General features: G+C 44.6%; 1 protein-coding gene across 3 annotated transcripts in view; it reads left to right on the top strand.

The window, feature by feature from the left end:
• The window catches only part of BAHCC1 (BAH domain and coiled-coil containing 1), a 683113-nt gene that overhangs the window by 354709 nt on the left and 302436 nt on the right, over positions 1-25968 (top strand). For all 3 annotated transcript variants that reach the window (XM_069655151.1, XM_069655152.1, XM_069655150.1), the window contains exon 12: positions 24532-24728. In XM_069655151.1, coding sequence (XP_069511252.1) covers positions 24532-24728 — 197 coding nt within the window. The remainder of the gene's footprint in view (positions 1-24531; positions 24729-25968) is intronic.

Below are 25968 nucleotides of genomic sequence, written 5' to 3'. Positions count from 1 at the left end.
TAAGGAGCACTTATTAAGAATGTTCTCCAATTTCTTTACGAAATCCTTGTTTTCATTACATAAGGTAGTTCTTAATGGTATTCAAAGTCCACGAGGGACCCTCTATGCTCTGAAGTATCGTCCTAACGTCACTGTGTGTCTATTGATGGCTTTCATTATAACGTATTAGAGCTGATTAATTTTCTTTTGTGGGTCTGAATGTTGTGTTGACTGGTGTGTATCTTTTATCAAATTAAGAATAGCATCTGCTTCTTCGGTAGGAAAAAACGAGTATGGTAGCTCTATGGTCAGTAGGATGTTCTATGTCTTCATACGGCCTCCTTGTATGCCACTACTCAAATAAGAGTTGCACGGAAGTGAAGATATTATAATTGGTATGGTGAGTGGGCACCACTTAAGTTTTTGCTTCTTAGAAAAAAATATTGTTTTGGAATCTCATAAGGTTGCATAGAAATGTGAGTGGTGTGCAACCCACTATGTCATGCCTCCGTGCTGGGCATGCAAAATAACACTCAGCCCCCTAAGCTTCTGGGTCTTCTTCCTCCTCCAAATTTGCTGAGATCAGATAAGATGGAAGTATGGGGAGCATAGAAAACACTCCTCCCTCCACAACACCATCATGATGGCCCCCGATATAACTCATCAGGCAATGGTGTGGAATGAACCTCAGTTTTACACCTGTCAATCTTTGGGAGGTTAATGTAAGGACAATACAATCAATGTGCCCTTGGGTCACTCGGTTTTAAAACGGTACCCTGAGGCTGAATGATTCTAGCAACTGCAACCTTACAAGGCAGACAATAGGAAAGAGTGTAGATTTCCAGGCAAGTTTGTAGATGATTTAAACAAGAGTGTGGGACCCCCTCTACTGAGAATGACATTGGTCAAATACGCTGTTCTTTGGAATTTCTTCCACTCAGAAGGGTCTACAACCATGTTGTAGCTCACTTCAGCCTTCACATAAGAGAAATATATCCATTTGTATATCAGTCTGGTCCCACCCATAAGGGCAGTCCAGCTAGGCAACTCTCTGAACAAGAGTACCATCAACAACCCCAGACATGTGTTTTGGCCTTGTTGGCCTGATAGGTAACCATAGAGGCCAGCCCTGCAAAGAAAATGGTGGATACTGATGAGAACCTTATGGTATGGGCCCAGCTGTAGTTCTGAGCAGAGGCATCACAGAACTGGAATGACTGATAACACTCGGTATGGGCATGGGTATCTAGAAGTCTGGTTGGAATAATAACCCTGCCCAAATCCTGGGAATGGACCCACTGAGTTTGAAAGTGGCAAACTCCAGATTATGGGATGGCCACCAAATGTTAACTGAATGCACGACCTCTATTGGAGTTTGAGATCCATTTCACCCCCTATTACCTACAACATCCTGGGGTGCATCACTGAAGAAAAAGAGGAAGACATGTTTATCTGATGTGCAGCCCCATCTCAGACCATTCTAAAGATGAAGCTTTCCTGGGAAGTTGTGACTTCCCCTCTTGCAAACCGGCAAGGACCCTGTGGTGGTACTTAGTTCCCTTGATCAATGGGGCCAAACGTGCCAGGTTGCTTTGGCCATCTCTGGCGAAACACAGACTCTTAAAGAACATAATATATATTTATTTATTCAAAAGAAGATAAAGGCCTAACTTTCTCTACACATATGGGTGGTCCTTGCCTAATTTACTAACTAATTTGCTTGTCAGTCTGTCGTGAAATTCCAAAAGCAAAATGTCAGCTGACCAAATCTAACCTACCTGACCCTACCACTATATAAACTAACTTGTATGTGGAGAATGACTCCTTTCTCCTGAGGGTACTTCTGGTACCAGTCTATAGAATTCTGTCAGTAGTAAGAATGCCTCACATAGTCGATTGGATATCTTGCATCAGTCTCTGTAACTCTTCAAGGGCGACTTGTAGTTTTCCCTGATCTTCAGAGCTCTCCTTTGTGTTTCTTTTGTCTGATTAGCCGGTTTCCCTTAGCCAATTAAGTATGTTGAACTTCACTTGTCTTATTTCTATAAATTCAGGTTTACCGTAATGATTCCTATTTATTTTCTCTTCTTGTATATCTGGGTTTAGGTTTCTCCCTGTTTCCCAGGGTATGGTTGTCCACAATTGATTTCTCTGAATATTATTCTTTTCTCTTATATTATTATTGCCTCTTTTTCCCCATAGTTAAAAGTAATTTCCTTAAAGAGGACTTTAATGTTGTGATTTCTACTGAGACAAGTTATTTGCATAGCATACAGTTTATTTCTTGGCAACTCGTTACATTTGTTACCCCTGTTACCTTTGGGGGAGCGCTTCGGGGAGTCTTGATGCTTTGTGACCTCTTCTCTGGTCATTGTAGCCTGCACTTCGGCATATGGCTTCTCATTCAGTTTTCTCTCTGCTTGGCGATATCCTTGTCAGTTTACAGGGCGTCGGATAACACGCGTCTGTTGATGCTCGGCAGTATTAGCGACGTTGCAGAAACTGACTGTCCACCACGGGATTGCCGTGGTCTCGCCACCACTTAACTGTTGGATTCCTGCCCTGCTGCTTCCTCTCGCTTGGTTGGCGTCCCATCGTGTCTCTCTCCGTTTCTCGTCTCAGGGTTTCCTGTGCTCTGCTAGTGCCTTGGGTCTGGCATTCCAGCATCTCTCTCCTTGTTTTCCCCTCTCTGGGTTTCTCAGGGTTGGCGGGCACCCTGGGTCTGGTATTCCAGCCTCTCTTTCTTAGTTTCATCTCTCTTTTGTTCTCTCGTGTTCCTGCTTCAAGCAACGTTCAAACTGACAGGCTGGTCGGCTGGTGCTGACTCTGCCTCTCTTGTCTTTGTATATCGGGTGTCCATTATTTAACCTACTCATCCCAATGTATAGAATATTAAGATTATAGGGACATCTTGTCTGTAATATTCTGGCATTTATTTTCCTAGCCTCATAGGAAGGAGCTCCCTCTCTCTTGGGGAGAAGAGACGAATTCTCTTGATTCGTCACTCCTCCAAGACCTCAGACAAGCCTGCAGTGTTTTATCACTAAATGGAGGTAGCGAGGCAAGGACACTGAGGACATGATGCAAAGGGTAGCCGGGCAGAGACTGGACTTTGCATTTCTCATAGTAAAACTAAACATAAAGGCAGGAGCTAAGAAAGAAAGGTTGTTTCCTCAAGAGGTACAGAGACGTGGGTTCTTCATTGCACTAACCGTAGCACCAGAACCGTGGTTCTTCTGGTCCGGGGTTAGCCACAAATACTGCCAAGCAGCAGACACTTTGTTTTCATTCTTCATGTATTAGTTGATGGTTGCCTTCCTTCTGGGATTCTACAGACTTCATGACCAGAAGTTAAAGTCCTTGGCCGAACTAGAGACTATCACAGGGCAAAAATAGACAAAACTCCTCTGGCTCATAGGAGAATATTGCGCCATTGAAAATCAGTCATTTGGCTGCGATCGGAAACACTAGAAAACAGACACAAGTTATTAGACATTTTGAATTGAACCACCAGCTGTTGGACTCTGGAAACAAGAGATTATCAGATGGTGGAAACAGATACAGCTTTTCTGAAATGTACAAACACTGAAACTCCAGGACTCTCTTGGGCCATTGAATAACATAGGATATTGAAAAGTATTGGTGTCTGGGGCCTGTTTGGCCTTGGTGATAAACTCCTGAGAATGGATGGAAGCTACTGGGTATTTTCCAATAGAACAGCATTGGACAATAGAAAAGCACTGGTCTTATCCTTAATTATGAGCTCAAACAAACATTTTCAAGCGTCAAAGGATGGAACCTATCACTGGTAAGCCCAGGGATGCACTCTGAACCACCTTTCCTCCAACAATAGAGACGGTTTTGAAGTTACTTATGCACAAAGTTAATTTAGTTGCATTCTTACTGAGGTAAGCAGTTGACAAAAGTACTTATAACTAAATGCCTTGTGATTGACAGCCCTCTACTATAACAGTATATTGCTAGACTGTGTTTCTGTTGCCCCACACCCCACCTGAAAGGTGTGTGTTGGGTGCTCGACTACATCAACCTAGGTCAGCTCTAGGACATCTGAGGTAAACCAAAATGTAACATCATATTGGGGATTTTTGGGCTTGAACATAAATCCCATCATATCCATCCCGACATTCCACATTTGCTGATATACTTGGTGAGTTGCATAACAGAAAAATGTATGGAAAACTTTGCTGCTTCCTGGGCTTATTCCTTGAGCTCTGATTCCGTAGAGGCAGCCAGGTAGAGGCGCTACGCCTCTCAACAAACAACAGTGACGTTCCGCTCTGGGTCCCTTCCCATGCATCCCCAGTAGGGGGGCGCAATTCCATCTTCACCCACGCATGGGAAGGGATCACTTCGTACAGATGGGTGCTGTCCACAGTGTCCGTGGGATACTGTATAGAACTACTTCAACGCCCCCGCGACCATCCTCCAAAACAGAAAATACACTCCTTGGAGCACCAAATAATCCTCCTCGAGGAGATCGTCACTCTTCTTGCAATGGACGCAATAGAACTTGTCCCGGGCAACCAGGAAAACAAGGGTATTTATTCAACTTACTTCCTTGTGCCAAAAAAGATCTAACAATGCACCCAGTATTAGACTTACGCCCTGCAAACAAGTATGTCAAGCCACAAAAATTTTGCAAGACTACACTCCAGGAAGTAATCCCCCTGCTAAAATGATGAGATTACATGGCAACATTGGATATGAAAGATGCTTGTTTTCATATTTACATGCTCCCAGTGCACAGAAGATTCTTGTGTTTCAAGGTAGAGAGCCAGCACTACCAGTTCAAGGTGCTGCCCTTCGGTATAGTCTCAGCTCCAAGGGTATTCACCAAGGTACTGGCGGTGGTGGTGGCGCACCTAACGCAGGGAGGCAATCCCAGTGTACCCTTACCTGGATGACTGGCTCATCACAGGGGAAACCCCCGTAATTTCCAGATCCAACATTCAAAGAACAATCAACCTCCTCTTCCAATTGGGCTTCTCAATTAACGAGACAAAATCAAGCCTGGTGCCAAGCACCTCCAAACAGTTCCTAGGAGCTGTCCTAGACACCAAAGAGGGGTTGGCCTTTCCATCAGAGGAAAGAATTCAGAATCTGTTACTGCAAATTCCTCAATATCAGTCCGGTCGCCAGATAAGGGGTACCAGCGCATGCGACCCATGCAGGAATGGTTTGCGAAACAGTGGTCCCAGGCAAGTGGTCAGTGGGACGATCTAGTGGTCGTTTCGCCAACACTAGCACAGAGTCTTTGCTGGTGGACAAGAGAGCATCTTTCAAAGGGGAAACCCTTTTTGCGATCCAGACATACAGGCCATAGTCATGACAGACGTGTCCCTGTCAGGGTGGGGAGCACACCTCCTTCACCACACATGTCAGGATCTCTGGTCTCACACAGTGGCTCAGAATCACATCAACCTGCTATAACTTCTGGCACTCCTCAGAGCGCTTTGGGCGTTCGAACCCCACCTATCCATCCTGTCAGTGCAGATCCTAACAGACATCACAACGGCAATGTTTTACATAAACAAACAAGGGGGCACTCGTTCGCCAAATCTGTCCAGGCTTGCCCAGAAAATTTGGATATGGGCACTCAAACGGAACATTTACCTGTCATCTCAACATCTTCCAGGGGATCTCAATTCACCAGCAAACTCTTTGAGCAGAGATCTCCTCCCAGAAGAACACGAATGGCGTCTACATGAAGAAGTCGTAGGAGATCTCTTCTCTCAGTGGGGTTTCCCCACTATATATTTGCCACAAGCGAAAACAGACTAGGCCCAAAATTCGCATCCAGGTTCCCCCAGCCAGGCTCCTAGGGGAACACTCTGGATGAATTGGTCAGGGATGTTCGCCTACGCTTTTTCACCAATCCCTCTGATGAGGAAGGTGGTCAACAAGATACACAGGGAATCGATGACGCTCATTCTAGTTGCTCCTATGTGGGTGAGACAACCATGGTTTCCACACCTACGCAGATTGGCAATGTGCGCCCCGATCAGACTCCCGTGCTGGTACAACCTACTCTCCGAGCATGAAGGACAAACAGTGCATCCTCAACCAAACTCGTTGAACTTGGCAGCATGGCTCCTGAAGTCATAGAGTTCGGCCATCTCACTTTACCCCATAGATGTATGGATATCTTAAAGGAATCAAGAAAACCTAATACAAGGCACTGTTATTTTGATAAATGGAAAAGATTTGTTATTTGGTGCCAGAATAAACAAATCAACCCAATTGATTGCACCCCTTCCAATATTGTCACCTACATGCTCCACTGCACGCAGGATTGGTATTTAATTCATTAAAGGTACACCTGGCGGCGCTGTCAGCCCACACCACCTCACATAACAAAATGCCATGGTGGAAAGTGCCAGTTTTCAAAGCCTTTATGGAAGGGGTGAAGAGACTCCACCCTCCAATTTCTAACCCACTACCAGGGTGGGACCTTAATGTGGTGCTTGCTAAACCCATGGGCCCCCCTTTTGAACCCATGCATAAAGCTAGTCTCAAACACCTGACTTATAAAACTGCCTTCTTAGTAGCCATTACATCCATAAGAAGGGTCAGTGAAATTCAATATCTGTCAGTGCAGGATCCTTTCTTTACTGTCCATAAGGATACACTGGTTCTACAAACTCACCCTAGGTTTTCACCTAAGTTTATTTCTAAATTCCATGTTAACCAGTCCATTGAGCTACCAGCCTTTTTCCAAGAACCCAAAAGCTCTGCTGAGGTGAAACTACACACACTAGATGTGAGAAGAGCGGTCCTCTACTACGTAGACAAGACTAGACCGCTAAGAAAGGGATCAACTGTTCGTCTCCGTAGCTACAGGCAGAGGAGATTGCGTCTCTAAAGGTACCATCTCTAAATGGATAGTCAAATGTATCCAGCTGTGTTACTCCCTTTCAGAAAAAACACTGCCTTTTACGCCAAAGGCCCACTCTACAAGAGGTGCGGGGGCCACTCTGGCTTTCATTGCAAATGTACCCCTTGACACCATTTGCAAAACAGCTACATGGAGCTCTACTCACACTTTTACTCAGCACTACTGCATTGACACTCATTCCAAGACAGATACTCAAGTGGGACAAGCGGTTCTAAGAAATGTGTTCTCTCATGACCCTTCTCACATCCCACCTCCTTCTTCTAACATTGCTCGATAATCTTTGCACAGCATGTGATCTAAGCAGATTCCACAAGCCTCAGAAGGGATACATTACTCACCGTAATCGTATTTCTGATGCTTGTATCTGCTTAGATTCACATGCGCCCGCCTTCCTCCCCACTGAGAGAAGGCGCATGGATGCTTGTAGTCTTATCTATCTTATCTGCTTGGATACTCTGTACTCACGCTACTCCTCATGCTACCTCATGTCAGAAAAAATACAATCTGAGGGTCCTACACGCGTGAGGGATCATGGGTACAGTGGACGTCACACTAGGGATAGTATTACTGGCACGCCCTAGTTTGACGCCCCTTTTTGAGTTTTGAAAAACAAACTGTAATACTCTGCAACTTCCACTAGATGTTGGCTTATGCACAGCATGTGAATCTTAAGCAGATACAAGCATCAGAAATACGATTACAGTGAGTAATGTATCATATATATATATATATATATATATATATATATATATATATATATATATATATATATGCGATTACATGCGCTTACATGTGAATGGTGTGTATGTATAGGTGCGAGTGCATGTGTAATGCAGTCTGTGGGTGTGAATGTTTTGGATGCGCGTGAGTGAATGTGACTGAGAGAAGGTGTATGGGTGACTGACTGGTGGGTGAATGAGGTATGAATGTGTCTGTGAATGTTCTGGTTGAGTGTGTGGGAAATGCAGTGATAATGGTGTGGAAGCGCATCAGAGAAGGTGTATGAGCCAGTGTCTAGTGGCTGAATGGGTATGATTGTGAGGGCATAATGGGCGTCCGATGCAACGGCTAGCAGTGTTGTTGCCTTTAAATGACATGACATGTTTTACTGGCATATTTGGGCAATGCCAACTTGATGAGTGTTATTCCTTGGCTGTCATTATGGGGCAGCCAGTCTAGCCTGTGCTTACTGTGACATGCCATTTTTTACTGGGTATCTTTGATAACGCAAGCATGAGAAGTGTTATGTGGAAAGAAAATGGCATTTTGGTGCAGCCAGTCTAGCCAGTTTTTACTGTAATTGTAATTGTTTATTTGTACAAAGCTTATACACAAGTGAAGTGCTTCAAAGTCCTTCAAGGCGGGAAGGGAGCAAGGGAATACAGTAGTCATTGTTAGGCCTTGAGGTTTCCTAATGATCTAACAAAAAAGTAACTAGCATATTAGGCCTAACGGCATTTCTCTGAGTCCAAGTGCATGAAGTGTTTCAAGCGCAGCCAACTAGGGAGGGGAGACAAAGAGTGGATGGGACAGAACTTACTAGCCTAGTAAATTCAGGGCATGCAAGTGTACAGACCGAAGTGCGAGGGGTCGGAGGACAAGTGTGTCCAGTCCAGCAGGGCCCTGGGTTAAGTGCAGAGAGGTTACCCCTAGTGCAGAGGTCCGGAAGCATGTGCAAAGACTGGCGGGGGAGTCTGGGACCTGTGAGGATCTGGAGATGAACTATGCGACCAGTCAGCAAAAACTGAACAGAAGTAGTGAGGCAGGAGAGAAAGAAAGAGGAGGTTAGCAGAGGAGAGGAAGAGAGAAAGAAGAAGAGAAGAGGAAGTTCTTGAGGAGTTTCCGGAACTTAAGGTGCTCTGTCTCAAGGCGGAGAGAGGCTGTGGCATGATATATGTGTATGTGTCTAGACTGGCCTATATTGAAGCCAGTTTGAACATTTTTTCTTTTCGAGACATGGCATTTTTACTGGCAAAGCCAACAGGAGTATGTTCGTATGTGGGGGTCCTGGCGTATATTGGCAGAACCAGCTTGGACATGTTTTCTTATAGTAAGAGTACTGGCATCAGTACTGGCATTATGCACAAAGCAAACATGAGTATGCTGTTATATGGTAATACTGACATGTATTGGTTCAGCCAGATGGAAATGTATGGGCACAGTATGTGTGAAAATGTGTTGGGAAATGCTCCTATGCACTCTTTGTGACCTGCAGCTATTAGATTTTTGGATGAGTTACCCTTCAAAACCCATTGCAAACTGACTGGCTTTTTACACAATTTTTCCCAGAAAGTGTGCTATATAATGCACCATTTTAACCTGTTAGTCAAAACAATGTTTCCAGGGGGAGGGGGACACCTCTCCCTCCCAACCCCTTACGTTCGTTTGGGCTCCCTCGCTGGTCTTAGTCACTCGCATTCTTATGGCAAATTTTTATGTCGCACCAATTAAAACATTTCCCAGCCGCCACTGGAGGCTGGTGCATTTGGCTGCTAGGGGCCACTTGTGTGTGCCAGGGGCAGCACCTCTTGTTTCGACTCTAGGTGAAGGATTCATGCTTACACTTTTCACCTAGTGCAGCGTGCGCATGGCCGTACCAGCAGCATGACCATCATGAGCATTGTGCATGCGTGGTGGTGCAGGAAGCCGGGCGTGTGGCACGTCCTGTGCTTTGTTGAGGAGTTTGGTGGTGAGGGGGTCATGAGGTTGGCTCGCAGTGTGGCCCCTAAATGTTATGTTACGCCATTGGTCAGTGCACTTCTAATATGGACACTGCAAGGCTGGGGGTGGGCTCAAGACTCTGATGCTGCACTGCTAGGAGAGGTATACTCCTAATCTTGACGCTGCAAAAGTAGGGGAGGTACACCTCTAATGCTGCTTTTGCTATTCAAAACAGTTCGAGATGACATGTGTTGCTGGTGTCATCTCTACCGCCACACGTAACCTACCAAGTAACATATTAAATATGGATGTAGCAAGGGATGAGGTTTTGTGTCACTCATCAGTGACTCTTCTGCTGCTTTGAAAAGGATTTGCCCTACATCTCCTTGTCATCTCCCGCCAGTTCCATCATTGGTCAGAGGGAAGAACGTTCTACCACCAGGTGTGAAAGGCCTTAGGGCCTGGGCCTGGGTGGGGGCTCTGCCACGGCCTTCCGCCATTTCGGGGGCAGCCAATGACATGCCTGGATTGTAACTCCTCCATAACACTACCAGTCAGTTACAAATGTTCCGAATTCCCGAGAGGCTCTTGCCTCAGGGCGAGAGAGGAGAATGAACGGAAATCGCGCTTCATAAAAAGTCTAAATTTAACTCGCATGTGGGGCAAGTGTTAAACTAAGTACAACTGTTTATTGTAGTTCGTTCCTATTTTTAGAAAGTGGTTCTCGGTTTCTGTTTTTCCAAGTGATGAAAAAAATATTTTTTTGCTTGGTCTGCCAACATTGTCTGCTTACGCAGAGAAAAACAATGCTTTTGTAAAATTAATTTCCATCAAGGCTTGTATTTTGTTGTTTCCCTGCCCAAAGAATGTGACTGGGCCCGCCTAGCTCTGGTGAGCGAAACGTCTGCGGGAAAAGGGGGTGCTTTCCTTTTCGATTCCCCCACCAACCACACTTTCTTCCGTGCATCTCCCACGCTGTTTAAGACCCTGCTGTCAATACGATTGTTTTTTTTCACGATTTCATATGGCAGCCATGCACATGTGATTGAGGCGACGCGCGGGGCTTTATCCTGTCTGTCTAGGCTTTGGAGTGCCATGTAGTGTTTAGTATGAAAAATGATGAGGTAGTTTCGTTTACATGATAAAAATTGTGAAACATCAAAAATACTTTTCTCTGTCAACAGTGTTTTTCACGGGAACATGCAAAACGTCCCACTTTTGTTTTTGATTTTCTCTTTTGGTTCTTTTTTTGGAAGTGTTTTGATATGATGATTGCTCTGTATAGTGGGTCTTCTCACAGACTGGGTAAATGTGATACCTCCCATAACCTGGGTGTAGCTCTCACCAGTGTGGTTTCCTTTACACCTCCCACAAAGGGAGGGACATTGCACCTGTCACACAGCCTGGCGGTGGGTCCCCACACGGCACGCACCCCCTTTGTACAGTCTCCCCTTGCTCCTTCAGCATAGGAAGGTATCCAGTGATTCCATCAAATGCAATACAAAGCATCGAATGCAAAAGCTTCGAAAAAATGCATTTTTTTGTAGGTAAAGTTTTTTTTTATTATAATGGGTTTTAAGGGGTAAAAAAACAGGGGTTGGGTGAGAGGGACCCCCCCCCCCCCCATAAACAAAATTGAAAAAAAAATGCATTTATTCGATGCATTTTTTTCGAGGCTTTTGCGTTCGATGCTATCACTATAAACCTATTAGGAGTACTTATCGAACCACCTGCCGGGTGTGGCTCCTTCTGCAAACGTGACTTCTACCAAAGACGAAGTGATGCACATGTCACAAAAAGAACGTGACTACTCAGTGGTGCTCTTCCTACAGGCTGGATATGGATATATCCAGAGACTCCACATGGCCACGGTCACAGAATAAATGTAGGATCCACCGTTGACTGCACTTGGCTCTTTTGACAGACGAGAATGCTTCTGAGGCTAGATGTCCCTCCTCCACACACTACGCTCCTCACACAAAGATCCCCTCGCGCGCCCGGCTAGTGATTCTTCCCCATGACATGCGTGCATATTTCCCATGACGGTCAGAGAGGGCAGCCGATCATTTTTTTTTACTTTCATCGAGGCAAAAACATATAGGCAGTCTTGCATCGATTTTTTAAGACATGGAACCAACAGTTTATTTTAAGTACTCAAAACAGTTGGAATACCTCAAATTCTGGATTAAGGATGCAATGAAATGTCCGCCCCTATAATATACAGCATGTTCCTGGAAAGTAACACCTGGCCAGAGTCACACGCAACTTAAACTTAGAACATCTTAAAACCACTCCTTAGAAAACAAATGGAGATGTAAGGGCTCTGAATAAAAGAAAAAGAGTGAAGATAACTTAATCTCTATTGTGAAAAAAGCACGACAAAGAAATATCTACTCAAAGACTAAGGATTCCCTGATCTACCCCTAAAACAAAATATGGTGTTAGATTCTGTTGTGTTTAAAAACCTGTGCGGCAAATGTTTATTTATTTATTTCATTTGTAAAGCGCTTAACCCCAAGAGCACCATGGTGCTGTTACGAACCAGTTGCACAGTAAATCAGCTACCTCCGGCAGTTCATTACCCGCCAAAAACATACAAAACCTAGTAAGCATCTATGCAAGTTATTTACAAAAACAAATACATTTACTCAGTTCTAGGTGTAGAGATTGACACCAGGGGCCCTATTAGGCAAATAGTCATGTGTTCCAGTGGTTCACAGCCACTGTGGGGACGCTAACCCCACTTCCACTGGCTCTTTTCACTTTTGGTAGTGCCAGGCGATGGGTATGAATAGATCTTACCCGTCTGGTAGTCTTGGTTCTGGCAGTTTTCTGAGACAGGTATTGTGTGGCCGTATTCATTATGCATTTAAGTGTAAAAATCTTTTCCCGATTTGCTAGCCGGTGAGCCTTTTTCCTAGTGGTTGAGATGTGCTCTCTTTTCGGGATGTTCAGCTCTGCTCAGAGGGCATTGTTTTGGATTACCTGTAGTTTGTTGATGTTCCGTTTGGAGTCCTGGCAAAGAGGACATTACAGTAATCCAAGGTCGCGCTAATAATTGCTTGGGCGATAGACAGCTATCTGGAGTTAGGAACTGTCTGGCTGCGTTGATGAACTTGGCAATGTGTGCTGCCAAGGAAGCAACCGCATTCACTTGTTTGGTGAGAAAGAGGGAGGCATCCAGGTGGACACCCAATGTTTTTACTGAGGCTGAGATGTGGATCTGAGTCACATCTATCGTGAAGGGGGTGAATTGGGGGCTAGGTTTCTTCAGCTTAGCTGGAGAACCTACCAACAGGATCTCCATCTTGTCATTCAGGCACAGGTAGTTAGTGGCCATCCAAGCCTGGATTGTAGAGTACATTTTGTTGATGGTGAGGGAGTCTTCATCATAGGAGCCTGACAGGCGAGGAGGATTTGTGTGCCGTCAGCATTATTAGTGTAGGATATACCAATGACATCCAGGAGGTTGAATAAAGGTTTGATGGAAATATTATAGAGGGCGGGGAGACGCAGGAACTTTGATGACTGCCGCAAGGAATGGGGATAGGTGGGACACTCGCAATGTCTGAGAAGACTCTCATGGATCTACCTTCAAGAAAGGAGGCTATCCATGATGCCGCTTGATGGGAGAAGTTGGCTGAGGCTGCGAGGTGCTGGCACAGTGTTTTATGGTCTAATAGTTCGAAGGCGGACGATAGATCGAGTAGGAGGAGTAGTGCTGGTTTCCCTCATCGCTGAATGGGTCGAGTTGGTTTTCAGATCCAGTAATGCAGATTCCGTGCCGTGAATTGGCCGGAAACCTGATCGATGCATCCCTAGGATGGGATTGGTTTCAAGGTATAGTTGAACTTGTTTGTAGGCTGCCCTATCCAAAATCTTTAGCAAGAATGGTATTGTTGTGATACAGTGGTAGTTGTTTGGTGCTGAGGGGTTGAGCAGGGATTTTTTCAGTGATGGGGGGACCCAGGACTCTTTTAAACTGGCCGGGACCAGAGTTGAGGTGAAAGAGGCGTTACTGAATTTTGTGATGAACGGGACTAGGGCTTCTGAACAATCTTTGATAAAGGTAGCTGGGCATATGTCCCCTTTGCATCTTGAAGGAGAATGTTCTTGATTCAGCCAGCCCAGGAGCACTCCCTCAGCTAGAAAAAGCAGCTGAGGGAGTGCTCAGTGTTTCACTGGGCTGGCTCCTTGGCTTCTCCATAATGGGTGAGGGGGCCACTGGGTGGACGCCCACTCGCCCATTATGGATGAGTTGCCAGGCTCGTACTGGCCTATAGGGCAATAGGGCAGTGCCATACCCAAAATGCAAAATGATAGTGTAGCGCACTTTTCTGGCCAATGTGGGCCAGTTTCTTGAGTTACTTCACTATGCAGCTAGTAGTTTTGACCACTGTTGCTGAATAAATATTCTTTAAGTTTCACAATCTGCTTACAGTGTAACAAAAAACACCCCCTTGGCTACTATTCAAACAGTCTGTGACTAAAGGAATAATATCCGTTTGCAACAATGGGCTACTTTTCCATTGGTGCCTGAGACAGTTTTATGGTCCAGTCCGACCCCCTGCCCATTTCCACCAATCTAAAAAAAAAGAAAAGATTTGTTTCTTTTTTTTAAACAAACATTTAATGCAGAACTCTCACCAAAGGCCCCCCCGCTCACCCCCAAGATGCAACCGCGCATCTCTGGGGAGGGGGGGCGTGCCCCACAGTGGAAGAGTTCTGCTTTAAGCTTCTGTTGAGCAATTTGACACACTGGTTTTCTGGAATAAATGCTCTGGATCCCATGTTCTTGTCTGCCCACCAGTCTTTTTCAGTCGAGCTAAAGAGAGCTTGATCTTTCTGGCAGTAGCTAGAGCTAATGCGTCTTTCAGAACAGTAGGTGAAGTGTATTAATACAGGCTCTGTGTTTGGTGAGAATAAGACATTTATTAATGACATTCTGCTAAGATAGATTGGACAAGTTGACAATGACCAAGCATCACATAAAAGTGATACTATGTCTACCACTGAACCCGCAATGCCCCCAGTCATGAATACTCGGTATCAGGCGAAGCATGCTGCTATACTTAATAAATATCTAACTTTTGGACTTGATCACCTCCTTATTAAGCTGCATGTCTCCAGAGATCTCGCCCTAAAAATACCTAGCTCTAGTAATGGAACCATACAAACAGTCACCAAAATCATGCCATGCTCTGTCTCTATCAAAGAGGGAGGCACACAATCTACATCCTTCGGCACAATTCCTTCTTCTGGATCTATTATGACACCACCCACTGAAGCTATTATTACATCGAAACTAAATCACGGTTCAAGCCCTTCCCAGGGGTTGTTATCTATCTCCCTTCTGAATACTCGCTCTGCCTGTTTACATGGTCCTGAAATAGCAGACTATATTGACAAGCATAATCTTGATCTTTATACAGTCACTGAAACATGGCTGCATAAAGCAGCCCATATTTCTGCTGATAATTCCACCGCAGTAGGCTATAAACCTTTTCAGGCTAAACGTACTGAAAAAAGAGGAGGTGGAGTGGCCCTTTTTGATAAGGACTTTGTAAAGGAAATGGTTCAGGCACCGTATATGGATGACTTCGAAAATCTTACTCTTAAATAGAAAATTACTAATTATGTGTCTATTACCATGCTTTTAGTTTATAGACATCCTCAGACTCTGCCTCTCATTGAAAAACAATTGCTTGTCATGCTTAATAACCTTATGAAACCCAATTCCCAGTTAATTTATTGGGTGACTTTAACCTATGGGCTTATCACCCCACTTACACTAAGGCGGGATCTTTGCTGTCAGCTGTGGAAGTCCTTGGGTTCTCTCAGCTGTTCAAAACCCCTAGACATCTGGGTGGATGGACCCTAGACTGGATCCTGACCCGCATCATTTATAACACTTATATCCAATCTCATCCCTGTCCTTGGTTGGATCATTTCTTTGTAAATTCTGAGTTCACATTGCCTCCCGCTCCTCTTAAAATGAATAGTAATCCCAGGCGCAAGACTATCTGTCGGGATTTGTAAAACATATTGCCCGATGACTTATCTGTGCTGGTGTCAAATAAGCTTAATACCAAAGAACCTTTTGACTATACTTCAAACCTGGTCGACCACTTTACTAGTGCCATCTAGGCTTCTTGATATCTTGGCCCCAGAAAAACAGGTCCCCTACCGGCACCCTTCATTACGGGACCGCAAGGGTCGTAATGAGGCACACAGTCTCTAGAGAGGCATGCCATAGACGTTCGGGAATACATCCTAGAACAGCAAATAGATGTAATGTGTGTCACAGAGACCTGGATGAAGGACTCAAGTGGGCCTAACATTGACTTAGCTACACCAGATGGGTGCAAGTTTTATGGTCAAATGGAGAAACCGGGAGGGGTAGTGAAGTGGCCATCATTGCAAGAATGGCGCTGGGTATGTTTCAAAAGCCCATTGCCTGTGAGGAGTCTGAAATCATCCATTTAAAAATGACTCCCTCTCCAAACGATTGCTTAAACTTTATTCTCTTGTCCCGACTCCCTAAAGAGACGCCGCTTTTCTATGAAGAGTTGTTGTCCATCCTATCATCTTATAATAAACCTAATACTCCGGTTGTAGTCTTGGGTGACTTTAACAGGTGGCTGGGAAATACTTGGCAATACGCTAGATTGTGTGGCCACCAAAAAGGTGTCCATTAATTAGCACATATTCACCATATTCAACCTTGTGTATGGTCAGACCACTACATTATTACATTTGGGCTTACCCTTCCTACTATGGATTAGCCTAAAGAAAATGCAGTGAAAAAAAGTCAAAAGTATGAACTTCTATAACATAAGTTAAATAGATCTAGGACGTTGTCTTGGGGATCTCTGGGACTCCTCCGACTCTGACTCGCTATGATCATTGGTGAAAAAGTTACAGCGTGAAATTAACAAAGATGTTGAATAAGGTTGCTCCTTTTAAACTTCGAGTGGGCAGAGATAGAGATAATAGTCACAAATGGTACACTCTGACTCTCTCTGCCCTCAAACAATAAGGGCCCTTATGTGTCCTCGCAGCCTTGATCTCCCCCTTTCCCCACAATTTCTCATCTCAGCCACTGTCTTTCTTTCTACTGCACTTACTTGGCTTACCCATTCATTGATGATTGCACTTACATTTCTCTCCTCTCAGCACTTGCCCTGAGCAATTTTCCATGAGCATCAGAGCACCTTATTCCTCACCCCTCTCCCCCTCTACACTTGCACGTTCTGAACACTCACAAGACATAGTAGGTTTGTCTCCCCTTCCCTCTACTCTAAAGATTTGTTTGTACTATTAATGCAATCATTTATCCTTGCTGTAATTCATTGTCTATCTCCCCTGCCCCCACCCTGTTCAGCCCTGGGGTCTCTTTGAAGCAGCTTTGCTAATTGTATAAGTGCCTAATAAGTGACCAATAAATAAGTAAACAAGAGAAGAGAAGAGCAGAGAGGACCTGGGACAAAACACAAACTCAGACAAATAGAGACAAATGGAAGACAATTGAAAGAAATTATTGAGAGGAGAATTTCAATTTCACGAATTACGCAGACGACACTCAGCTCCTTCTGGAGCTGAGTGGTAACTATGAGAAAGATGCTGAGCGCATTTCCTTCATCTACGATTCCATCAAATCCTGGATGACTAGGAATGGTTTTTGCCTAAATAGACCCAAGACTGAATTGTTGATTTTCGGTTCTGTAAAATCGTGGGCCAAATTGGTTGCACAGTTCTCAAGCTTCAACATTGCTCAACATATGATGAAAGTGGTGAACCAGGTGAAGACTCTTGGCGTGACTCAGCACTCAATGCTGACGCCCAAGTTACTAATATAATTAAGAACCCTCAATATCTTTTAAGGCTCCTATGCCTGATGAAGGCTTATGTATCCCCTGGAAATTGTGGGACACTGGTTCGTAAATCTTACTGAGGCTGGACTACTGTAATGCTTTATTGGGAGGCGCCGGAAAAGGCTGTATGAAGAGACTTCAGATACTGCAAAATGATGCAACAAGAATTGTAATAAGTATACCTAGGATAGACCCCATATCAGAACATAGAAGGGAGTTTCATTGGCTACCGATGGAAGCAAAAATTCAGTTAAAAATAAATCTCATTACTCACGGATGTTTGTTTGGTCAAGCTGCTTTGTACCTAAAAGAAGGCATCTCAGTTCGACAATCGGTCAGAATCACCCAATCCACAGAGGCAATACTGTTGGCATGTCCGAAAATAAAACTTGCTAGGGGAAATGGACGCTCTTTCCCTGTGTTAGCACATTTGTGGAACTATTTCCTGCTGGAATTGTGGCTATAATAGAATGCCCTCACCTTCTGGAAAAAGCTGAAGACATTCCTGTTCATTTAACTAGCTTTCCCTCCTATTTGTTGGTTTTCTTTTTAGAAGATTTCTGTGCTGCTGTCCGTGTGGTTGTCTTACCATGCCCTGATGCCTGTAGGCTTTCGGCGCGTAACAAGTACATACATTAACATTAACATCATGCAAGCCAGAAAAACTAAAAGGGCCATGGAACGTGAGTGTCGTAAAAACTCGGACACTTCCACCCTGAATAAATATAAAGCCGCCCTTCATGCAGATAAGAATGCCATTATTAAAGTCAAGGAAGAAAACTACAATCTGCGTATTGACAAAGCTAAATCTTCTCCCAATTAACTGTTTAAAATCCTTAAGGAATTTGATAACAATACCTCACTTTTTCTGCCGATTATCAAAGACACTACCTGATGTCAAGAGTATTCAAGATGAATTCCTGGCTAAAACATCTAGCCATCAGGCCAACATTGCTAACCAGCGTCTTCACTTAACCAATGACATAAAAACATCTTTATCTAATACCTGTACTAAATCCCCTGTTCTGCCTCCCATTCCCGTAATTGAATTTCCAGGTTGCTCTGAACCTGAGGTCTGTGACATCATTAGGGGCCTTAAGCCCACTACCTGTGCTGGTGATCCCTGCCCTACTAACATCCAGAAAGACTCCCTGGACACCTTTATCCTATGGATTACCATGGTGACTAACACGTCTTTCTCGGAAGGTATGGTGCCAGCCTCACTGAAGAACGCATGGCTTACTCCCTTATTGAAAAATATGTCCTTGGATCCTGCTATTGCTAAACACTATTGGCCCATTACTAATATCCTTACCTAACAAAGATTATTGACAAAGTGGAATATTTACAATTGCAAAATATTTTGGAGGAGAATACACTCTTGGGCATCCATCAGTTTGGCTTCAGGGCTCAACATGGGACTGAGATCCTCTTACTGAACTTCAAGTCTAACATTTCAGGGATCACTGAAAAAGGTCACCCCGCGTTACTCATGTTGCTGGACCTCTCTGCAGCTTTTGACCTGATCGATCACGACTTGTTACGTGAAAGATTAAAGAACATTGTCAATTGCTCAGAGAAGGCAGCCGACTGGTTCACTTCCTTTCTAGGTCCTAGAACCTCTAGGGTGACAGCTTTGAAAGCTGAAGCCCTTCATTTTCTTTCTTCATGTGGTGTGCCGCAGGGCTCCTGCCTGACTCCTATTCTATTTAATATTTATATCAGACTACTTCTTGATCTTATTGATGTCCTAGGGGTCCAGTTTGCTAATTATGCTGATGACACTGAGGTCCTCTTTGAATTGACCGCCATTTGCGACATTGACTCTAAAACTGTGAATAATCTTTATAAAGAGATGCAGAACTGGATGGCCCATAACTCATTGGCCCTGAATTACAGTAAAACTGAGCTTATCATATTTGACCCAGGAACCTGTTTTAAGAGAATTGATGCTACATTTTCTCATTTCATCATCATGCATAATCAAATCGCTGTTACTAAAACTGTAAAAACGTTGGGGGTCACTCTGGATTCTGAGTTATCCATGCAAAAATATGTCTCCAATGTTCGCTCCTATTGTGGAAATGTCACCAAACCTCTCCACCAGATGAGTCCTTATCTTATTATAAAAAATCGCTTTCTTCTTGCCACTATAATTAACTCTCGCCTGGGCTACTGTAACAGCCTACTTATAGGCACCTCTAAAGCTAATCTTAAGCGTCTGCAGAATACAGGGAATGGCACTGTTAGGGCTGTTTTTGGACTCGCTAAGGGTGACCATGTTTCCGATTTTAGAAAATAACTTCACTGGTTGCCTGTCAGGGAAGGAGTGAGATATAAGATTCTGTCTCTTGCCTTTAAATGTTTACATTCTACCACATCTCAATTCCAGGAAAAATTAATCTCTCGTTCACAGCCTTCAAGAATCTTGAGCTCCAATAATTCCAACCTTAATTCAATCCTGCCATCGCCTAGAGAAGTTTGGAGGCACCAGCTTTGAAGTGAGGGCACCCCAAGACCTTTTTCTTTAACTCTCTGGATTCAATTTATTTCTATCACTTGCTCTCTCCTCCTGCCTGACTCTACATTTGTCTGTTCCTTTGTGTGCGCTCTGAGGCCCATGGGCGTGTAGCGCTCTGTACAAACAAAAAATGTATAAGTATGGCATAATTTTCCGTTTTTGGTTAATTGAATAGGGATTTCTAATTGGTGGATGACTATACATATTTTCATCAACCTCCAGCACTATAGTGCCAAACTAGCTTTACAATGTCCTTGTGTCATTGAAAGCAGGAATAGTTCCACCACCAATTAAAGTACGCAACCAGCAAAGTCAATGAGTGGACTGATGCCAAAGTAGGATGGTTTAGTCCATTTTACCAATGAAATTACCCTTGTGTAGAGAAACCCCTCAATGCTCACACCAGAAAAAATGCACCCCACTAGGGGAAAAGGCCCAGCACACCTCTTGCAAGGAGAGCAAGGTTTATTCTCATAAAAAAGTATGCGATAGCAAAGAACTCTGCTGCCATGGAACCCTCTGACAAAACCTGCATGAGTAGCAGATTATAAAGGCATGCAGCATCATCAATGACATCATTTACATAGTTTTCAAATGCTTGTAGTTGGTTGAGGCGACCCTATACATATACGCCCTGCTCCATAAGGGATGCCAGGACATTGGTCCCAGCTTCACCCGTTCATCTTCTTCGCGATGGCGGCTTCTTCACAAGTCACAGGGCGTCAAGTTGTTTAATTGCCAATTAGAAATACAGAAAACATTGCAACCTCTATCTGTGGCCTAATGTGCACCTGGTACTGCAGGCATGGGCACGGAGGCTACATTTGAGGTCACACTATCTTACAAACCCCAGATTAATCCCAGATGTGGTAGCGCTGTTCCAGTTCTTCCCACCCTGGACTTGCATTTGTTACATTCCCTCCCTGGTACCATGCAACACAAATCACAGGGTCTAGGGCTTTCTGCTATGATCTTTTGGATAGATAAACAATCTAACAACTTTATGGTCATTGTTCTGCACTGACCTGACTCTGGAATGTTGGAGTCTTGGGACAGGGGCATCTGGATACTATAATTTAGAGTCTGGGCTGGGGTAGCTCAGAGGCTTGTGCCCTCCTTCTCGTGGGATAGCTACTTGCAGGGAGCTCTAAGCCCCCTCATGGCCTTGTAGGGCGCATACCTTCAGAGTTTCATGTGCTGTTAGTATGAGACGATGAGAGGTTTATGAATCCCCATGGATTATGGTTCTTCCTCACTGCTGCCCAGACTGTAACCCACTCCTGTGTTCACACACACGTTTCTATATTGCGCGCTTGGGCCTACTGCCCTGGCTGCAACGCAATGCCAGGCCTCAATTTCAAGATGGGTGCTTATCTCCTAAAATGGTCTTCTATTTTCTAGTACGATCTACTCCCAGTTACATAATCTACTACAGCTCAGCTTGTATTGACACCCTCCTGCCCCCTGCTACCTTCCCAAGCCCCTACACTGCACTGTTAGGCCTCTGCCTCGTTCGGATCCTCTTGGCGGCCTGGGACGATCTCTCCTACTTCCCAACATACCCCCTTTGCGTTAATCCAATATTAACGAACTGCCATGCAAGCTTTTTCCTTTCCTCCTCCTCTATTTTTTCCCTCTCCAACCTCTTAGCTTTTCACAGAGACCATAAGCTTTCTCCTGCTTGTGTGTACTGCTCTGAGGGGCATGTCATATATATACACTCCCCATCCCCTGCTAAATCGACCCAGTGTTCTACATAGTTTTCGGGGTCAGGTGGAGGAGTTGTGATGGTACCTGGGGGGTGGAGGCGCTGTTCTAGTTTAACCATGCAGGCCTTATCAGGGTCATCTGTTTGTGCTGCAATGTCGATTGTCCCATGACGTGCCCCATATACCCCAATTGAAAACATCATCATCGTACTGCTAGGCAGTGCTTTAGTAAAGCATCGAAGTCCCAGTTGGCAGGTGCTGAAGATCACCAGCACGAACATGATCACTGGTACCAGTATCTTCACGATTGCCCCCATCATCCACGATGGTGCCCAGGAAAAAAGGTAGACGAACAAGTCGCTTTGTTGGATGCACGGGTCTAGGAGATTGTTTGATTCCACGAAACCATTGAGCTAGTATGCAGTGCGGTCAATGTGCTTTGCCAAGAATTGTGTGTTGGAAATGGGCCTGTAGTTGATTGGTAAGAGAGGTTCGAGAAGTTTTACATGTGCACATTGAAGGGTTCTGGGAAGTTGCCAGTTCTCCTGCACAAGTGGAGGTGAAGATTTCTTTGAGGAGAGAGGCAGGACAAGGGTCGAGGGAGGATCCGGAGGGTCGGCTGACGGGTATTAGTTTGACGAACACCTTGCTCGCAATAGGGTTGAAAGAGCAGAACGAAAAGTTCTCTGGAGGGAGGAGGGTTGATTCTTGTAGAGCGGCTCTTGTGTGGGCGGACAGGTTGGAGAGTTTGGCGTTGACGGTGGCCGTCCTGTCTAGGGCTGTTTTGTGGTCATTTTCAGAGAGGAAGTTGCAGAGTGTTTGAGGGGAGGCAGTGGGTACTGCGGTGCAGGATGGGTTCAGGAATTCTGTGATTATCCTGTTGGAGCTCTTTGCTGCCAATACGGCAGTTCAGCATCCTTTTGTTATAATAGGCTTTTTTGGCCTTTCGGATCACAGATTTGTAATTACGGTGGTGGTGGGCAAATACTGTGGAGGGGTTAGTAGGGTGTAGCGGGAATAGGAAAGTGAGAGATGTGGTGTCCTGTTGGCGGATTCTGTTCGGTTTGCACCGTTCGCTGAGCTTAGGTGCAGTTTCCAGGTCGGTGCAACTTCCCATGTGCTGTTGTGCCAAGGTATGTGTTGTTAGTCTGTTGTTGCAGTGTGGTGAAGTGTGTTACGGAATGCTGTGCAGAGTTGTGCTTGTGTGAGTTTCTGAATGGAAAGTGTATGCGGAAGGTTGAGGTTTTAGAGTTGGTAAGCAGGTTTTCCTGTGTTCTGTGTTCAGCATATATGAATGTCCTGGGTGTTTGACATTGTAGATTGTCCACCTAGTTGGCAGGCATGTTTAGGGGTGGCAGTTTTCCTCTGTGTTACTCTAGTGGTGTGTCTACCTGGCTGATGCAGGCGTGTTCCCCGCCCTAGGTTGGTGATGTTTGGGTTAGGGGTTTCTGGTCACTCCCTCGCCATCCCTTGGGGGGGTTCTTACCTACCTGAGTTTCCTTTGCAGGCTAGCTGTATCTAGACATGGGTTGTTGGGGTGTCCTCCCCCGTCCTCTGGTTAGAGGAGATTAAGTTAGGATCATGGGCTAATCCTTAGGATTCTTGTTTCCATTGGGTTCATATTTCCTAGTCGTTTCTTCTGGAGCAAAGAGCCAGGTTTTGAGTAGTTTCCTGAATTCCAAATTGTCCCTTGTGTTGCATATGTTTTTTGGTAGTTCATTCCATGTTATTGCTGCTGGGTGAACGAATGATGATCCTCCAAATTTTCTTTTATTGTATGGTTTTGGTTCTAAGCGAGTGTCGCTGCTTGATCTGAGTGGTCTTGGCGGATGGTAGATGGTTATTTTCTCCCTTAGGAACTCTGCTCCCTGGCCGTGAATTGTTCTGTGCGTAATGTGCATTGTTTTGAACTTTATTCGCTGTTTTAATGGTAGCCAGTGTAGCAATTTCAGCGCTGGATTAATGTGTTCTCTTCATGGTAGTTTGAGCAGGAGCAGGAGTCTGGCCACAGCATTTTGGCTGAAGTTTCTTTAATAGTCGTTCTGTCATTCCTAGGTATGGGCTGTTGGCTTCTGCCAGCTCGACATGGGCTGCTAGCAGGGACTTGGCGACCCCTACCTACCTTCATGACCCCTACCTGCCTTCATAATGGCTAAAATACACACATGCATTCTAATAACTCCTCTGATGAATTTCCCACACCTGGACTTTAGTCCCCCGGGGGCGTGCTACCTACAGCGTGTTGAGACCATACCAATGCTGAATGGTGGTATACAAATGACAATTACAATACAATATGATACGATTCCCGAATGCTGCATGGGATAAATACTTCATGGCCACTTAACTCAGCATATGGTACAAACAGGCAGCATTTCAACTTTCCCATTTTTGAAACTGCAAAAAACAAGAACATGTTGCTAATATAATTAAGGCCTGCTGGACTGGAATCATAGATCTCACATTGTCCGATTTCCGAGGTGAGTATCTTTTCCACTTCACCTGTGCGAGAATACAGAGGAAAATTGAGGACCGAGCAGGCTTTCCTCAAGGGCAAGCTTGAGCTCTCTCGAAAGCAGCTTGCCAAAATCCAAGGGCTTTCTCTTGCTTACCTTGCCATCGATTTTGCTGTCACTCCTAGAGCTCCCCATAGCTGCTTCTAGTTTTGCATATGAGTGGCACGTTACCTCTTGAAAATCTGTGTTGTTCCCTTTGTGATTATTTGAAAACAATAGTGGCATGCGCATAATGTGAAAGTGAAGAACAATGTTAAAGCACATTGAATGGTTGTTCTCTCTTCTCAACTTAACTGTCACACATAAAATAACTACATGTACTTACCAGATCTTTACTTCTTTTCCCCCAATTTAGCTGACCAAGAAGAACTATTGTCCTTCAATCTTCAGAATTTAGCCACGATAGCTGCTGCCTGGTCCTTGGCAGAATCTTCCAGTGTGGACAGCAGGGTATCAGGGATCGACTTGCAAAAGAACCAATGCTACTCTGCCTATGCCCCACCAGTGCGTGTCCCACGGAGGCAGTACACATGGGTCCCAAAAGTGAAACCGGTGAGTATGCAGAAGAAAGCAGGCAACCATTGCTGAGGGAAGCAATCTTGAGTTGGTGGATACTGGGTAAAGGCAGCATTGTTTTGGGTTGGGAGAAACATGGGAAAGACAGGAGTACATTGGGGGAAGCTGAAATATGCTTGGAGACAATAGGTATACATTGTAATGCATTGCTAGACACTGGACAATGTAGGGAATTGACAGGAAGATACAAAAGAGAGGTTATATATTTAGGTTTTTTACGTAGTTCCACATGTCTCCTTGTGGTCACTTCCAGTCACTTATCTGCCTTGTGGACTGTACCCATGTTGAATTAGCCGCCATTATTGTCAGATTGACAAATGGATTGGGAAGCAGTGGGGAGAGACAGTAATGTCCAGGTAGACCATGTAAAGAGGTTGTAAAACATTAACAGATTGTAACACATTAGCAGACATTGTAGAGAAGCAGTGATGCACTGGGGCAGGTGATCAGGCATTGGAGGTCTGTAGAGGGGCAGATGTGCATTTGTAGAAACTGTTATGGACTGCAATTAACGTAACCCTCTTCGCATTGTCTACCGAGTGATTATTGCCTCACTACATTGTCTGTATGCGCATAACTGGCTCTTCTGCCTCATATATTTCAGTGCTTTCCCATTTAGGCCTGGTAGTATCCCAGCACATTTTCGGCATTGATATGATATGATAAGTCATTTATAACGCGCCTTTACACAAGTGTTTTTAGGCGCATTGAGAAACACTTGAAAGATGCAGTAATTTACTAGATGGTATTGGGAAAAGGTGGTAGTCAACGGAAAGATAGTCAGGTGAGACAATGAGTTGAGGTAGTAATGCATTGGTAGAAACCAAAGAACAAGGAGAAATAAGAAAAGCAGTGCTTGTACTAAGGAACAACATGTGTTAGGAAAGATTTCTCTTTACTGCACCTTTCCTTCCATTTTAATGGAACCCCAAACTTTTTGCTTTTCATTTTTGAATGTGACCTACTGTTTTACAATGCAGTGAAGCCTTAAGCAAGGATTTTCCGTTACTCTTGGTGTGCTAAATGGACAAGCTGGGGGCAACAGTGACTTTTTTGACCATTTTTCTGGTGATTTTCGTTTCAGCCTTACCACGTTTACCGCTTCTGGTTATTAACTCTGGCTAGTGGCCACAAGGTTTTTCGCTTGTCCTTTGGCCATCTTATCTTTTAGCCTTTTTTCTGGCCTGTGAGGCTGTTAATCCGGTCGGCGCTGCCG

Source organism: Ambystoma mexicanum, chromosome 3q (genome assembly GCF_040938575.1).
Source record: "Ambystoma mexicanum isolate Mex_15411 chromosome 3q, UKY_AmexF1_1, whole genome shotgun sequence".
Lineage (NCBI taxonomy): Eukaryota > Metazoa > Chordata > Amphibia > Caudata > Ambystomatidae > Ambystoma > Ambystoma mexicanum.
This window is presented reverse-complemented; position numbering and strand designations above follow the sequence as displayed.